The sequence below is a fragment of the Oncorhynchus mykiss genome, chromosome 3 (assembly GCF_057628025.1).
Source record: "Oncorhynchus mykiss isolate SJ-2025 chromosome 3, ASM5762802v1, whole genome shotgun sequence".
Lineage (NCBI taxonomy): Eukaryota > Metazoa > Chordata > Actinopteri > Salmoniformes > Salmonidae > Oncorhynchus > Oncorhynchus mykiss.
Genome location: NC_143024.1, coordinates 69,514,502 through 69,533,222, shown reverse-complemented (window position 1 = coordinate 69,533,222; position 18,721 = coordinate 69,514,502). Strand labels below are relative to the sequence as shown.

The 18,721-nt window shown below is 44.6% G+C and overlaps 1 protein-coding gene across 2 annotated transcripts in view; it reads left to right on the top strand.

Annotated features, from left to right (window-relative positions):
* Positions 1-18,721, top strand: part of LOC110520285 (transcription activator GLI2.L) — a 103,210-nt gene that overhangs the window by 45,997 nt on the left and 38,492 nt on the right. For both annotated transcript variants that reach the window (XM_021597475.3, XM_090230057.1), the window contains exon 3: positions 12,322-12,427. In XM_021597475.3, the coding sequence (XP_021453150.2) occupies positions 12,322-12,427 (106 nt within the window). The remainder of the gene's footprint in view (positions 1-12,321; positions 12,428-18,721) is intronic.

Below are 18,721 nucleotides of genomic sequence, written 5' to 3'. Positions count from 1 at the left end.
TGGACTTTCTTTCTGAGGGGCCTTGATATGTATACTTATACAATCTTATTAGAGCTATATAGTGGCAAATTGTTTTTACTATTTATTCTTGCCCCACACAAACTTTTTGGGAAGATAAAGGAGATCCCAGCAGACGAGTTCTGAGGTGAAAAAAACTCTCCTCACCTCTCTCATCTGGGACTGTCTCACACACTGGGGAAGTAGCAGCTAATTTTATCACACAATGTAGCAGCTAGCTATTGTCACTGGACTCCTGGTGACAGATGATTAGTTATCATGAAGGTTGTTGTAGCTGAGTAATGTTCCAGCCACTCTTTCTCTCTCTCTCCCTCCCTCCCTTTTTCTCCCTTTCTCTCTCTCTCTCTCTCTGTCTTTCATCAGATCTTTTTTTTTTCACCTCTATTTTCAGTGAGAAGCTGCAACAAACACGGATGGTGCTTAACAAGTTACATCTTAAACAAAAATGTTCCTTGAGTTGTAAATGGACTCCCCAGTACAACATGACTTCACCCTCGGCCCTATACCACCCTACACGTCAACCCATATCCCCCAGTACTAGTAGCTGTGTGTGTGTCTAAGGTCTCTGCAATGGGCTTACTCTCACTACGCTTTACTCAAGTCACTCGCAATGTTGTATGAACTCTCCAGTGCTTGATTTGCCTGCCCACTCAAACTAAATGAAGACTAATTAAGATGGACATATAGACTAAGACAGATTAACCTCCCTTCTCTTCTACCATGTAGATCTACTGTTAAATATTTTGACCTCTCTGCCAGCCAGGAAGGGGCTGAAGAAAGAGACATGTGTTCTTCATAGACCCCTGTTTATTTGACTTTTATACTTGCATTACAGCGTAGTAAACATATCAGCTGCGCCTGGTACGTGAAGCCAGCTCAAAGATGCCGGCTTCTGTACTATGGCGAGACGGCTTATCGCTTTCAACAAGGCCCTCTCAATGCAATAGTTTGCTCAAGGGAAGAGAAGCATCTCCCATTGGTGGAATCGTGTATTACCTTTTTATTGGATTAAACACATTAATGTAATCAAGATGATGTAATCTGAGTCTAACTAAGTAAAAATGCAAACGATTTTGGTACAGTTCAACATTTCAAAAACATTTACGATAAATCCACTGAAACTTGTATGAAGGGTCCATAAACATACCTTTCTACATCTGGAAAGCAGTATGGTTTCCAAAACATTTAGTCACTATTGATATGGGTACCATGCTGAGCTGTGGGTGCTCTGAGAAGTGTAGGCAGTGTGTTGATGCATTGAGCTCTCAGCTCTCCGCTCTCTCTCTCTCTCTGTAGTGCTTGATAGTGTTGGGGTAAGGAGAGCTCTTCTGCCTGAAGGGTTGGTCTACTTATACAAGCACTCCATGACAGACGACAGAAAGATAAAGACCACGTTTACTTGGCTGTTCCTGAGGTTAGCCTTTTAATTCATGCCATTGTTGGCTCTGTGCCATCCCCCAATCCCACTCCACTCCTCCTCTACTCCAGCGTGAAGCTAGTCAGTGTGTTTATTTTTCTCTTACTGGGCCGAGGATGTTGTGAGAGGACGACTAGCTCCCATTTTGATTGAATGATTACCCGGCCGCATCACCCCCCATCTCACCCCGCCAACCTCCAACACCCTCTCTGTACCTAATCATCACCCACTTCCTATACCTAGCCTAACCCAGCCCTACAAACATCCAACCCCCTCACCCATGGTTCATCCTCATGCTCCAGATTTATACAGTCCAGCCTGGTAATATCCTAACCACCCCAGTGAACACCCACTTAACAACCCAAAAATGCACCCCTATTGTCCAGGGAGAAAAGGTCCTCTCCTTCTCCCCCCCTCCTCCTTCCCACCCCACTGTCCCCTTTTGAGACCGGGCCCTTCCATGCTGTGCTATTGGACATTCCCTTGGTTTTTCCCCCACCCCTGACTGCCTTACTATAAACCAACCCGGATGCTCCAATTAAGAGCCTTAATCTCTGACTAAGGCCCTCGGACAGAGAAAGGGGGAGAGAGCGAAAGGGACTGAGAAAGAGAAAAGGGGGGAGAGAGGGGCAGAGAAAGAAAGAGCGGGAAAGGTAGAAAGAGGAGGGGGGGGGTAAGGGAAATGCGTCCCAAAGTTCAGTGGATGTCACACTGGCACTGCGTGTCTTTGCTGTAAAAATTGTATAAAATTAAGGCTGGCGATAAATCATTTAACTTTCTCCGTGTGGGAGATGGAGCTGTAGCCAACACTCTCCTAGTTTAAGACCTTTCTTGTTGTTTTTAATGTAAATGTGACATTGATTCCTTCAGTTAGCGTAGCCTGCAAAGCTAGCTGACACAAAAACCAAAGAGTAGTTGCAAGGCACTGAGTTAAATCCCCTACTAGACTAGCAGTAGTATATTCACAAACAAAATGGTCCTGTTTTAGGAAGAGAAAGAGTCAGAGCCTGGCCGGACAGCCTGTCTGAATTCTCAGACCCCTAAAAAAGCACCTGCGAACCAATCAGACAGAGGATCTCTGACCCTTACCCAATCACATCAACCATCTCAGATCCTCCACAGCTGTTTCTCATTGCTGTTTTTAAAATTCGTTCCCTGAGTGAGAGAGTTTCCTTCAGACCAGAAATCCCAGGAGAATGATCCTTAGACCAGACTGTCTGTGAGGAGGTGAGTCAGGTTCTTGTTCTGTGTCAGCAGCCTAGTGTTATCAGTGGCAGTTTAATAGAGTCCAGAATATGTCTCTCTCTGAGACACTCCCCGCATCCCCTCTTGGCTCATCCCACCCCTGTCAGGCCCCAGTTAGGGCCCAGAACCCTAGCTACCCAGGAGGCCATCACCCCGGGGTGACCCCCAGCCACAACACCCAACCCCCCTCAGACAATGCTCCCACGCATTGTCTGGCTATGGAGGGCACTTCCTCTGTTTCTCCCACTCTCTCCCTTTTCCCGTTAAAAAATACCCTTTTAGTGAGGGGGAGAGGGAGGATGTGCTGAACCAGTGCTGACCATGCCGTCATCGGGCCGTTAGGGTTGTGAGGGCGTTCTTTGTATGAGCTGGCAGCTTTTCCATCACCTGTGATGCAGAGGTCAAAGGGTCAGATAACACTAGCTGTTGTGGCCGGGGTTCCCGCACTGGGTTTGATGTGAGACTTTGCTTAGTTGTTGCATTAGGAAGAGCTACAAAAAAAGACAATGTGCAATCAGTAAGAATAGAGAATAATATAGAAATTGCAAATCATGTCAACTGTGTTAGAATAAGAAATAATACAAGTAAGCTTGTAGATAGCATTGTGTCGAGGGACAGTCTTATTCACACAATCTTAATTCAACAGACAACCTCATTTTATCACAATGTCTGCTGTAGAGACAATAGACTTAGTTATCTGTGCTCTAAGGTAATTAGTGAACCAGACCCACACCTGGGTGTGTTAACCAGGGTTAGGTCAGCTGATCCAGTGATCCATCAGAGTCTGGTCAGGTAGCTGATTAACCAGACAGACCATCAGTCTTACAGAGACCCTCGCTCCTCTCTGGTCCCCAAAGCTACAGGAAGCTAACGGTATGCTAACATACCAGTCATCAGTCTTACAGAGACGGCACGCTAATGCTAACATCTAGGCAGTGGTGGAAAAAGTACCCAGTTGTTATACTTGAGTTAAAGTAAAGATATCTTAAAATGGCCCAAGTAAAAGTGAAAATCACCCAGTAAAATCCTACTTGAGTAAAAGTTAAAAAGTATTTGGTTTACAATTTTCTTAATTATCAAAAGTAAATGTAATTGCTAAAATATACTTTAGTATTTAAAGTAAATCTATAAATCATTTGAAATTCGGCACGGTTTTCTTTTATTTTTTTACGGCGAGCCAGGGGCACACTCCAACATAATTTACAAACAAAGCATTTGTGTTTAGTGACCCAGCCATATCAGATGCAGTAGTGATGACCAGGGATTTTCTCTTTAAGTGAGTGAATTAGACCATTTTCCTTTCCTGCTAAGCATTCATAATGTAACGAGTACTTTTGGGTGTCAGGGAAAATGTATGGAGTAGAAAGTACATTACTTTATTTTGGAATGTGGTGGAGTAAAAGTAGTCAAAAATATAAATAGTAAAGTACAGATACCCAAAAAAACTACTTAAGTAATACTTTAGTCTTTTTACTTAAGTACTTTACACCACTGCATCTAGGTTCAAAAGACTTCTTAACAGCTTCTACCCCCAAGCCATAAGACTGCTGAACAGCTTCTACCCCCAAGCCATAAGACTGCTGAACAGCTTTTACCCCCAAGCCATAAGACTGCTGAACAGCTTCTACCCCCAAGCCATAAGACTGCTGAACAGCTTTTACCCCCAAGCCATAAGACTGCTGAACAGCTTTTACCCCCAAGCCATAAGACTGCTGAACAGCTTCTACCCCCAAGCCATAAGACTGCTGAACAGCTTTTACCCCCAAGCCATAAGACTGCTGAACAGCTTCTACCCCCAAGCCATAAGACTGCTGAACAGCTTCTACCCCCAAGCCATAAGACTGCTGAACAGCTTCTACCACCAAGCCATAAGACTGCTGAACAGCTAATCAAATGGTTACCCGGAGTATTTGCATTGACCCCCCCCCCCCCCCCCCCCCTTTTTTCCGCTGCTGCTATTCACTGTTTATGTACATACTGCCTCAATTACCTCGACTAACCTGTACCCTCACACATGGACTCTGTACCGGTACCCCCTGTATATCATTATTGATATTTTATTGATACTTTTTTTTTACTTTAGTTTATTTAGTAAATATTTTCCTAACTCTTATTTTTCTTAACTGCATTGCTGGTTAAGGGCTTGTAAGTAAGCATTTCACGGTAAGGTCTACACCTGTTGTATTCGGCGTATGTGACAAAGAGGATTTGATTTGAACATCACAGGCCAGTGAGGCCACACGGCTGCCCCCCTCAAGCTCTCCTTTCTCTAAATGCTCAGCATAATGTAGTCCACTCCCAGCTGGGTGATGCATGGCGGTCATTAGCCCCTGATCCCCAAGACACGTCTGCCCAAAGCTGATATCTGCATTTCCTTTCCAGCCTTTGCCCCCCTTTCCCCTACACTACCATAACATACAGACACCTACTGTTATAACTTACTATATGGCAAAGAGAGGTGAGGTCCTAGTCTTATTACAGTGCCCTAAAGACAATTAAGAGCACCAGAGGAACAGTGCCCCTCCCTACCTCAGCTCAGGTATAGGTGATGCATCATACTGACTGGTGGTCAAAGATCAGTCAGATTTGGGGTTTGCTGAAACTGAGTTTCTTAGGAGTGATTGGTTGGATTAGGCCTGTTGTTTGATGGAGACGGATGATGGCAGTGAAAAGCCAGCTGGAGGGAGGGAGGGAGGGAGAGGGAGAGAGGGAGAGGGAGAGAGGGAGAGGGTGTATGTTGTGAGAGGGAGAGGGTGTATGTTGTGAGAGGGAGAGGGTGTATGTTGTGAGAGTGAGAGGGTGTATGTTGTGAGAGTGTTGGCTGATAAGGCCCATCATGCAGGCTGTGTTTAGGGCCAGTTGCCATGGGCACCCCAAGATGTGTCCGATCTTCATCGGGCGTTGTGTAGCCATGTCCTGAGTTCGTTTCCTGTACACAACTCTCTTTCTCTTACACACACATGGTCTAACATTTAAAATTGTGCTTCTCACACAAAGTTTCCTGCCTGATATTATTTAATGAACACCTTCCAAGAATCTGAAGTGGAATAATGAGTCCTTTCTATTAAAAAAAAACATTTTCAAATAACATTCTCCCATCCTCCCTACATAGTCTCCCTTCAGCCCCCTCAATCTTACTGTTTAACACGGTATATGGATGCCCTAGCCAAGCTGTAACTGTCACCAAACGGACAATGTACCGTTTGAGACGTCAATGTCTTCAAATAAATAATTGAACTCAACCACTTCCCTGAATCAACAGAGCTGGAACTGAAAACAATGTTACTTTTCCATACTGTATGTTTATTTGAATATTAAAGTGAATTTCCTCTGCCTCTTAGCAGCCAGTCACTGACTTCAAATCAGTCAAAGAAAATAAACACAGGTTCTCTGATAGACATCCGTTCTTCATGTCACATGTTGCTATGGAGCCAGCCTTACCTTTAACCCCAAATCCCCTATCAATAAAACATGTATCATTTTACCATCTGCCCCTGAGGGAGGGGTGTGAAGAGAAGAGCACACACACACACACAGTCTCTCTCTCTCGCACGCACACACACTTAATACTTCCTTTCAGAGGTGGTATGGTTGTTTCGTGCTCTGCTGTAAGCCCGTAATCCTTCTGTCGCCATGGCGAGCCCATGCCTCAGGAGGAGTCAGCACCGCCGACTAAACCTGGGGCTGTGAACTTTAAACTGGTCTTGGATCAGCCTTAATACGTTGGCCTATTAACCTGTTGTGTGTGTGGATTTGGACTAGGATCTGACTAACCACACAGGCTTATTAACCTGGCTGGTTCATGCTGTGTGTGTGTGTAATAATAGTCATAGGTCAGTCTAAATACACAATTGGAACAGTTTAACCTCTCAAATGGGGCTAAACTGCTGTGGTTGAATGGATGTGCAGTACTATTGACGTCTAAAAAAGGCCTCTCTCCCTCTATTTCTCCTCAGCTTGGTGTTAACAAATTGCACGCTAGCTACCGAAATCTTTCCTCCATTCACCGGTAGCCTTAGGCTGGTCAGACTGTTGCTTTGCTTCCCATGGTGCAGTGCAGCACAGGCCAAGACGGGACGGGGCCGTTCGTTCGTTGTGTGTAGAAGTTGGCATGGTGCTGTGTAGTTAGGACCCCAGCCAACTTATTCTGCTGGAATTTCCTGTCTGAATGGAACCCCCTCCTACTCCTCTCCTTCTTTCCCTCCCACCCTAGCCCCCTCCTCTCCTCCTCCCCCTCTTCCCCTAGCTCCCTCCCTCTCTCATACCCCTCTCCGCTAGCGTCCTCCCTCATTTTCTCAGAGAGCGAGACAGAAAAGCTGTTTTAATTACCCTGTCCAGGCTCTCTCTCTCTCTCTCTCTCTCTCTCTCTCTCTCTCTCTCTCTCTCTCTCTCTCTCTCTCTCTCTCTCTCTCTCTCTCTCTCTCTCTCTCTCTCTCTCTCTCTCTCTCTCTCTCTCTCTCTCTCTCTCTCTCTCTCTCTCTCTCTCTCTCTCTCTCTCTCTCTCTCTCTCTCTCTCTCTCTCTCTCTCTCTCTCTCTCTCTCTCTCTCTCTCTCTCTCTCTCTCTCTCTCTCTCTCTCTCTCTCTCTCTCTCTCTCTCTCTCTCTCTCTCAATATTATTATCACTAAGTACTTCCTTAGAGGATGAGCCCCTGTGCGTTCCAAATGGCACCCTATTCCTTATATATAGTGCACTACTTTTGACCAAAGACCTATGGGTTCTAGGTCAAAAACCGTGCACCATATAGAGAATCGGGTGCCGTTTGGGATGCAGACCCTCTTCACTTCAATGTAGAGCCCTGATCTGATCCTTGCTACTGCTGGCTGTGTCTGGACATGAAAAGTGAATGTTTTCCCTTTGCTCTGAGCATCACAGACAAAAAACACACACCAGTGCCCTTTGTTAATAACACATGTCTCTGTCTTTCGGGTGAGATCACACCCGACCACAACAAGAATAAAGGTTGTTGTCTGGATGTTTGACACATCTGAGAAGATTATTACGGGGGATGGAATCCAATAATATTTTTAAAGACATTTAAGCAAATGTAATGATGAGGGAACATCTACAGGTGTTGAGAGCACACAGATATGTAAATGAACACAAACAAAGTTACCACAGTTTAAGAAGCATGTTCCCATGAGGTGGGTGGATCAACTCCACTAAGCGATCAACTCGATCCACAGAGATGAAAGTAACTGCCTTGAAGTGACAAGGAGCTGCTTCACGGACACTAACTGGAATCTGATGAGAACATCCTGAATGTAACTAAACCTTTCTGCACTGGAGGCTCACATTTACATTTGAGTCATTTAGCGGACGGTCTTAAGACCGCGAGGTGGGACAACAACAAATCAAATACATTTTTATTTGTAACAGGTGTAGTAGACCTTACCGTGAAATTAGTCGAGGTAATTTGTACATGTAGGTAAAGTGACCATGCATAGATAATAAACAGCGAGTAGCAGCAGTGTAAAAACAAAGGGAGGGTCAATGTAAATAGTCTGGGTGGCCATTTGATTAATTGTTCAGCAGTCTTATGGCTTGGGGATAGACGCTGTTAAGGAGCTTCCTGGACGTGATTTGGCGCTCCTGTAACGCTTGCCGTGCGGCAGCAGAGAAAAGTCTATGACTTGGGTGACTGGAGTCTTTGACCATTTTTTGGGCCTTCCTCATAGTAAGGTGGGGGTTGAGGGGGGGTGCTGTGGGATTATTTCAGATACTCTTTGAAGAGGTAGGGTTTCAGGTGTTTTCGGAAGATGGGCAGGGACTCTACTGGCCTAGCTTCAGGAGGAAAATAGGATCCCTTCTATCCATTCAAATAGTTATACAGTGCCTTGCGAAAGTATTCGGCCCCCTTGAACTTTGCGACCTTTTGCCACATTTCAGGCTTCAAACATAAAGATATAAAACTGTATTTTTTTGTGAAGAATCAACAACAAGTGGGACACAATCATGAAGTGGAACGACATTTATTGGATATTTCAAACTTTTTTAACAAATCAAAAACTGAAAAATTGGGCGTGCAAAATTATTCAGCCCATTTACTTTCAGTGCAGCAAACTCTCTCCAGAAGTTCAGTGAGGATCTCTGAATGATCCAATGTTGACCTAAATGACTAATGATGAAAAATACAATCCACCTGTGTGTAATCAAGTCTCCATATAAATGCACCTGCACTGTGATAGTCTCAGAGGTCCGTTAAAAGCGCAGAGAGCATCATGAAGAACAAGGAACACACCAGGCAGGTCCGAGATACTGTTGTGAAGAAGTTTAAAGCCGGATTTGGATACAAAAAGATTTCCCAAGCTTTAAACATCCCAAGGAGCACTGTGCAAGCGATAATATTGAAATGGAAGGAGTATCAGACCACTGCAAATCTACCAAGACCTGGCCGTCCCTCTAAAGTTTGAAATATCCAATAAATGTCGTTCCACTTCATGATTGTGTCCCACTTGTTGTTGATTCTTCACAAAAAAATACAGTTTTATATCTTTATGTTTGAAGCCTGAAATGTGGCAAAAGGTCGCAAAGTTCAAGGGGGCCGAATACTTTCGCAAGGCACTGTATGTCTATGATTACATGCAGTGTTGTAAAGTCTACACTACTGTAGAGTCTACAGAGAGCAAAGTGAGAGGGTGTGTTCTAGACACTTTCAGCATTGTCCTGCCAGAGGAGAGTGAGAGTGTCAGGGTGCAAAAGTGTGTGAGGGAGGCTGGGGCAGTGTGTCCCTACATTGCTGTTCGCCCAGGGGGACAGCTGGCAGTCCAGTGCCTGTGGACCCTACCCTGTGCCATGTACCCAACCCCTGTACCTGCCTCTTGTTGTCCCTGTGGCCCAAGAAACAATGCAGCTGTCTGGGTGATGGAACAGGCCTACTCAGTCTATCCCCCTAGATCAGAACAGCTCCTCTCTCTCTGGGGCTCCTTACTTTGTCTAATAAGAGGAAGTTGTTCCTATTTTCTTGTTTTCAAGTTAGGTTATGCCAACTCCAGTAGACTCAGTACCACTGACCTCCTTGACTCAGACCCATTCCATATCACTCCATCCTCTTCAACAGCCCACTCTCCCTGTTTCGCATCCATAATTGTTGGGAGCCAGGAGACATGTTTGGATAAACGCTGGAACTTCTCTGCACAATCATCCCCCCATTAAGTTTTTACAGGGTGGCTTTTTGTTGCTTCCAACGTACAAGTTGACTTGTGTTTGAATGTGTCTTCTCTTTCATATAAAAGGAAGAGAGAGGCTCGTTGGCAGACATCCAAAGTAGAACAGGGTTTCCCAAACAAGGTCCTGCCCCCCCCCCCCCGGGTGCAAATTTAGTTTTTTGTGTAGTGCTAGGGCAAAAACCAAAAGGACCGAGTTTAGGAGACCCTGGTGTTGAACGTTACAGAGACTGAGGTCCTGTAACGTGTGGAGGGCGAGGATGTTCAATTACACTGACCTGATGTCATGATGAACACTGTTTTGTTGCAGTTGTGCTACTTGGCAAGCTGTCAATGATGAAAACAAGAGGACATATACCTTCCCTTCTTCATGATTAATGCCACAACACTTGTAAACAATTCTATGCAAGTCAACCATTTCTAACAACAATCACAGTTGTGGGGACAGTGCATACCTGAAACCATGGATTTGTATGTCACAATAACCCACAAATTAGGGTACGGTACAACAGGCAATCATGAGAACAATAGGCTCAATCGTGAATAAGTACCAGTAATGTCTTGCTTTGTGTTTGCAGTTCCCAAAGAATAACATTCAAAACATTCCTGTTTGGCCTCCAGGCAGACAGAGTCGAGTTACAGTGGCATGTTTTCTCAGCCATGGCTTCAGGAGCCTCCATGAGTCTTTGTGCAGTAATGAAGCTAAGTACATATCAAACAGGAGGCTGCCAAGGAAGGTGCCATAATGCTCAGAGAAGAAAGTTGAAGAAAGTTTCCTGTCTTGTCTTCAAACACCACTGCTCGGAGGCAAAGCTCTGCGGTGGGCCTCAGTCCTTATAGCTTTAGTCATTTTCCTCTCAGGTGAGACATGAGGCCACAACAATCTCTGTCATTTGACTCAGTTTGTGCTCTGTTTGTGGGCTAAGCTTTGTAGTGTGGTGCCTGCCCATCAAAGTGACAGGGGGCTCTGCTGGGCTTTAGTGATAACCCAGGAATGCTGACTCTTGCAGGTAGAACTTCCCCTTGAAATCACACACACACAACCTCATTGCCTGCTTCCACATCCCCCTATCTCGTTCATCACCCTATCCCACACATGAGATAATGATCTGTGCCACCTAACCTCTGACCCCTGACCCCTATGGTCTCTGCTCCCCAGGTCATCTCTGACTCACTGGAGCGTGTGATGCTGCACAAAGAATCTTAATACAGAGATCCCAGAGACCAACCAGCCAACCCAAGAGAGCTGGCCGCTGCCTCTTTCTCCTTCTTCTCTTTCTCCCCCCTGCAATGCACACACACTAGCCTGGATTCAGTTATTAAAACATATGCTTTCACTTATTTCCATTTGTGGAGTAGAATCAGGGCAATTGTTGGGGTGGCATGTGCTGCTGAATATCCACTCTTTGATTTTATTCAGCATACATTTAAAAGGGGAGGATGTTAAAGGAGGAGAAACTGAACTGGTTACAACGTAGAAAGTGTACACAAAGACAGCTAGAGATGGAGCTAAAGAGGGTGTAAATAGGCTCAGACTCAGATGTATTCATCACACTAATTAAGGAATGTCTGTTGTTTTTAACTAGATGTCCCATGAGCTATGAACCTTTTTTATGGCAGGAAATTGTTGATTTGTGCATTTTTCTAGTCTTTCACACAAACACACTCATCGTGAAATAACTGTGTGTTTCATCCCTTTTACACATAGAGCGCTATTAAGGGACACAGTACCCGGGGCGAACGATTCAGACCAAACAATTTGTAATTTAAGGTTTCTGTTATTGGAACTGTAAAAAGGTACAGTTCCACGCCATGCTGTGGAGGTATGGAGCAGGAGTACATAATCCTTAGCTAGCTAGCTTGGTGAAATGCCTGCTGCTTCTCTTTTTTGACTCATTCCAGCTCAGGACAGCAAGTAAGTGCTCTCTCTCCTCTTACATGAACCACTACTAGTGTGTAGGGTAACAATGGTTTAGCTGCTGCTTGTAGCTGCTGCCTGTAAGGTGAGAACCTCCCTGCTATACTGGAGATGTTCATCTCAATGCTATTGTTCCGTGTTTATGTCCAGACTGAAGCACTCCTTCACATGGGCACCTCTACACACACACACACACACACACACACACACACGTGCACACACACACTTACACACACACTTACATACACACAGACACCAAGTTCAAAGGGCTGGATCACAGCAGGTGTTTGTCATCTCTCATGTTTGAGATGTAGGATTCCTCAGGACCACTCTTTATTTAGTCATTCTTCTTCATGTGTGATAGTGTCAATATTTGACACAAAACTTGATCAGCCAGCCCTCTGAAGTGGTTATGTTTGCTGCATTATAGCGTTTAGGTTTTTACCCTTTAAAATATTTCACTGGAAAGTCTTTTTATTGAGGTGGATTTCTTCTCTCCCTGCTTGCCCTGTCTCCTCCCTCTCTCGCTCTCTTTCTCTCTCTCTCTTCTTCATACAGGTCCTCACCATCTCTTCCCCACGTTTCACACACCGATCCCAATCGATATGCGTCACCACGAGGGGAGGTACCATTACGAGCCACATCCCCTCCACGCCATGCATGGGTAAGTAAGACTAATGTACTCAGTAATTCATAAAGCGGTGGTTTCAATTTAAGTTCATATTTGCACCAGTTGTGTTGCACAGGAGGGCAGAATGAAAGGGATTATGGCCAAGGCATCTTGCTCAGTGGTGCCAAAATTCTTATAGTCCCGTACCCCTTCATACATTCAACCTCCAGCTGCGTACCCCCTCTAGTAACAGGGTCAACACACTCTCAAAATATATGTTTTTTGCCATCATTGTAAGCCTGCCACACACACACACTATACGATACATTTATTAGACATAAGAATGAGTGTGAGTTTTTGTCACAACCCGGCTCGTGGGAAGTGACAAAGAGCTCTTATAGGACCAGGGCACAAATAATAATATAATAATTATCAATAACTTTGTTCTTTATTTAACCATCTTACATATAAAACCTTTTGTTCATTGAAAATTGTGCCTAACTCACCACAGGTTAATGAGAAGGGTGTGCTTGAAAGGATGCACATAACTCTACAATGTTGGGTTGTATTGGAGAGAGTCTCAGTCTTAAATCATTTTCCACACACAGTCTGTGCCTGTATTTAGTTTTCATGCTAGTGAGGGCCGAGAATCCACTCTCACATAGGTACGTGGTTGTAAAGGCCATCAGTCTCTTAACAGCGTGATTTGCCAAGGCAGGATACTCTGAGCTCAGCCCAATCCAGAAATCAGGAACTGGCTTCTGATTCATTTCAATTTTCCCGGAACCATTGTTGCAATTTCGATGAGGCTCTCTTATTCAGATACCGGTAAGTGGACTGGAGGCAGGGCATGAAGGGATAACGAATCCTGTTGTTTGCGTCATCCATTCCGGGAATGTACCTGCGTAATTGCGCATCCAACTCACTCAGGTGCTTCGCTATATCACATTTAACATTGTCCGTAAGCTTGAGTTCATTTGCACCCAAAAAATCATACAATGATGGGAAGACCTGTGTGTTGTCCTTGTTAATGCAGACAGAGAAGAGCCCTGTAATCCTAGATTCAGAAGATTCAGGCGAGGAAAAACATCACCCAGATAGGCCAGTCGTGTGAGAAACTCGTCATCATGCAAGCGGTCAGACAAGTGAAAATTATGGTCAGTAAAGAAAACTTTAAGGTCGTCTCTCAATTTAAAAAAACGTGTCAGTACTTTGCACCTTGATAACCAGCAAACTTCTGTATGTTGTAAAAGCGTTACATGGTCGCTGCCCATATCATTGCATAGTGCAGAAAATACATGAGAGTTCAGGGGCCTTGCTTTAATAAAGTTAACCATTTTCACTGTAGTTTCCAAAACGTCTTTCAAGCTTTCAGGCATTCCTTTCCTTGGCAGCAAGAGCCTCTCGGTGGATGTTGCAGTGTACCCAAGTGGCGTCGGGAGCAACTGCTTGCACGTGCGTTACCACTCCACTATGTCATGGGTTTTGCGCCATCAGTACAGATACCAACATGAGCAGCAGCCAAATGCACTGTTTGAAAATGTGAAGAAAAAAATGTATTTGGCGTACCTCCGATGGTATTGCATACCCCAGTTTGGGAATACCTTATCTAGCTGAATTGTTGGGCACTGGCTTCTGTTTAAGTTTGTTAAACCTTATCTTTAATTAAATGAAAATGTACTTGAATGTTTTCTGGAGTGTGTCCTGTTCTTTACAAGAATGTGAATGAGCAGGTCAGTCAGTCATCACCCTGTAGTGATTTACCCTCGGTGGTCCCGCCATCTCTCCCTCCTTTCATCCGAGTCAGAGAGAGAGAAACCTTTCCAAACGGAGAGAGAGAAAGCCAGGTCCATATTAAAGACAGATGATACGGAGAGAGAGAAAGCCAGGTCCATATTAAAGACAGATGATACTGAGAGAGAGAAAGGAGAAAATAAAGAACCAGTCGGTTTAGCACCAATACAACAGAATGTTAACATTTCCGTTCGTATCTCCCTTCCTTTCGTTTCATGGTGTGGGACTTGGAAAGCTCTGTAGTCCCGCTGGCATTGTGCGCTGAAACGCTAGGGAGCATTGCCAGAGAGACATCCTCTTCACATTAGAGGAGATCCACAGAGAGGGATTTGTCAGGCAGACAGACAGACAGGCAGACAGACAGACTGAGGCAGGCAGGCATGCAAGCTATCAAGAAAGAAAGATAGACAGAACTTTGGCCAAATTGGGTTTATTTTTGTCATTCAGGCTCCACCCAAACTGACATATTTCTATCCAGTCCACACCTTTTAATTTGTTGTCCGTCCCAGAAAAAGTTTGGTCTGCTTAACATTGCCAGCTCTCCTCTCCTTTCTCCGCTTATCTTAAAAAACACAAAGAGGTAGATGAAACAAATCAATAGGTTTGTGGGACTTCTATTTGCATTCCCAGATCTGATGGTGATGGTGATACATACATTGTTCCTGCAGTGGAAAAGCTATTCATCACTAGACAAACCAGGGAGGAGGACGAGTGGAGTTGAAAACAGAGTCCTTACTCCCACTGCCATGATTAATGTGATTTGATCTTGACAGTGCTCCCCTAATTCATCAATGCCCTGATCTAGCTGTCTGTTCCTCCGCCTGTGCCAAAATCACCCTAATTACATATACCTTGCTCTGCAAATTAAGTAGCGGTGTCATATGTCGGTGGTGTATGTTGCTTTGTTACCCGCACTGCAGTATGTCAGGGGTTCTGCTTCCTGTCTACCTGAACAAGACAGTTCCGCACTGAGACCCTTCATCACTGTTTGCTTGGAAAATAATGAGGGCATGGGTCATTTTGTCAGAGCTGTCAAATTTACAGCTATCGGACTATTCCTACTCTGGTAGAAGGGATGGATGCTGCCTTCATGCCTGTCTGGCAGCGCCTCAGAACAGAGCTAGCTATGGGACAGTTCCTTCTCTGTTTATAACTAGTTTCCATATACACTGAGTGAACAAAACATTAGGAGCACCTTCCTAATATTGAGTTGCAGCCCCATTTGCCCTCAAAACAGCCTCACTTCATTGGGGCATGGACTCCACAAGGTGTCAAGCGTTCCACATGGATGCTGGCCCATGTTGACTCCAAAGCCGTCCACAGTTGTGTCAAGTTGGCTGGGTGTCCTTTGGTGGTGGACCATTCTTGATACACACAGGAAACTGTTTAGCGTGAAATGTGCCTGGCACCTACTACCATACCCTTTTCAAAGGCACTTAAATATTTTGTCTTGCCCATTCACCCTCTGAATGGCACACATACACAAACCATGTCTCAAGGACTAAAAATCTTTCTTCAACCTGTCTCCTAGCCTTCATCTACACTGATTGAAGAGGATTTAACAAATGACGTCAATAAGGCATCATCGTTTTCACCTGGATTCAACTAGTCGGTCTATAGAATGGAAAGAACAAGAGAAACAAGAGCCAGAACCAGTTCCTAGGGAGGGATGCTGCATCAGTCAGTACCTGGCTAGATAGGCCTCTTGGTTACTCATGGATATGGCTAGATGCACCAAAGACATAAGAGTAAAATGCCTGGAGCATTTCGCTGGTCTGGACTAGGGGAATTTGGCGAAGTTCTTTGGAGAAAGATTGGGACATTTTGGGAAAGATGCATTCATCCCTCAACAGTACAGCGCTTGCTTGCTCTGAGACAGTGTAACAGTACAGAGCTTTGCTTTGAGACAGTGCTTATAATGTGCGGTGTAGGCCTAAAGTGGATTGTGGGAATGGGCATCCTCTGTGTGAACCCACAAGTCAGTGAAGAGGGAAGCCAGCCTCTTCTCTCTGCCAACATGTTGGAGGGGGTAATTAGTACCCAAAATCCAGCCTTCCGTTCCCAGAACATAAACGGCAACACAACGAGAGGAAGCAGAAAACAGATCCCCACTCATTCCAGATCAGCAGGACCGCTATTTATTCTTTTTGGGATTTGGATCCAAATTGCAGCATTGAACTGAACTGAATTCTGAAGGTTTTGTGAGGTGGAGCCGGAGAGCTGTGGCCTGCGCCACCCCTGTACGCAAACACATGCGGTCCAGCTTACCAGGCAACCAGTCTAGGCTTGGAATGTGTTGATTAAATGGACTTTCCAGATCAGATATTTGTTTTATTTGTAGTTTAAAGTACAGTTCCCGAGCGTGCGTTAGAAGGGAAGACGATCTTGAGCATGCTGATTGGTTAGCATTGGAAGATTGGGTTGATCCTGAGCATGTTGATAGGCTGTCAGTCCATTGACACTCAGTTTTTTAGGATGTTGGTTCTAGCCTTCACTCAGTACTAATGGGAGGATTTAAAGGTTCCTGTGAATTATTGTGAGGAATGCATTCATGAAAGGACAGGAGCAGCTATCAATCAAATGGTTTGAAAATGTCAAGATTTATCTGGCAAATTTAGATAATTTGGTTTGAAGAACTGCAGAAGTCACCAAGTTGAATCAGAATAAAAGATAAGTGTGTCTTTGCATACTAGCTACTGTCCCCACTAGGTTTCTAGGTCATCCTCATTCCTTTGTCTGCTGTACACAGAGTCCACTTGTTAAAGAATAGTATACCATCAAAGTTTGAGTCCAAATCCTCAGCATCCTGATGAAGAGTCCCAAAAACAACTAGGAGCTCACTGCAGCCCCATCCCCAGCCCCTGTGGGGTAACACAGCTTGCATCCCAAATGGCACCCGATCCCCTTTATAGTGCACTACTTTTGACCAGATCCCTATGGGCCCTTGTCAAAAGTAGTGCACTATATAGGGAATAGGGTGCCATTTGACACACAGACACAGTGATTTATCTCAATGGGAGTGGCTGCCCAGAAGTACAGACGAGAGTGTGTCACGTCGTAATTCATCTGCTGAGCCAGTAGGGAAAAACATGCCAGAGAGGCAAATACTAACTTGTTGGCGGTTCCAGACAGTCAGGCAAAGAAAGTAGAGAGCGAGAGATCCACCGAAACAGGATGCCTGAATTCACATAACCTTCAGTGTTGGGGAGGAGAGGTAAAGGCTGCTATCTGTCTGTCTGTTGGTCCAGAGAAAGCCTTCCTTAACTCCTTGTTCCACCACCCTGGAGTTGCCGTAAAGACTAAGGCTAATTAAAAAAAGGTGTTGAATACAGTAGGTCCAGGTGGCCCTAACCAGCCTATGTCCATTTACTGCCCTGCCCCACACCAAAAGGACCGCACAGAAACATCCCCCTCCCCTATCCTCTGTACTCCACATGCATACACACAGTTATGCACTTACTCATATGTTTTTGAAGCTCAAACAAGCAATCCCTTGTCCAAATGCACTTTTTCTCACACTAGGAATCCAACAATGGGATAGCAGAGAGTAGCTACATAAGCTGGTAATCATACAGTGAAGCAAACAACAATTACCTCAAGTAGAAATGTACTGTAGGTTGTGTGGCTTGTATTCACTCTCCACTTTCTACTCCTCCTACAATATACAGTGCATTCGGAAAGTATTCAGACCCCTTCACCTTTTCCCCATTTTGTTATGTTACAGCCTTATTTTGAAATGGATGAAATAACAAAAATGGACTCCTCAATCTATGCACAATACCCCATAATGACAAAGCGAGAACTGTTTTGAATTTTTTTATTTTAGCAAATGTATTAAAAATAAAAACATACCTTATTTATATAAGTACTCAGACCCTTTATGTACTTTACTTTACATAAGTACTTTACCCTTCATATGAGACTTGAAATTGAGCTCAGGTGCATCCTGTTTCCATTGATCATTCTTGAGATGTTTCTACAACTTGATTGGAGTCCACCTGTGGTAAATCCAATTGATTAGACATTATTTGGAAAGGCACACACCTGTCTATATAAGGTCCCACAATTGACAGTGCACAGAGCAAAAAACCAAGCCACGAGGTCGAAGGAATTGTCCGTAGAGCTCAGAGACAGGATTGTGTCGAGACACAGATCTGGGGAAGGGTACCAAAACATTTCTGCAGCATTGAAGGTCCCAAGAACACAGTGGCGTCCATCATTCTTAAATGGAATAAGTTGGGAATCAAGACTCTTCCTAGAGCTGGCCACACTGAGCAAACGGGGGGGAAGGCCCTCGATCAGGGAGGTGAGATGGAAGAACCTTCCTGCAGCATTCCACAAATCAGACATTTATTATAGAGTGGTCAGACGGAAGCCACTCTTCAGTAAAATGCACATGACAGCCGGCTTGGAGTTTGCTAAAAGGTACCTAAAGGACTCTCAGACCATGAGAAACAAGATTCTCTGGTCTGATGAAACCTTGATTGAACTCTAGCCAGAATACCAAGCGTCATGTCTAGAGGAAACTAGGCACTGCTCATCCCTTGGCCAATA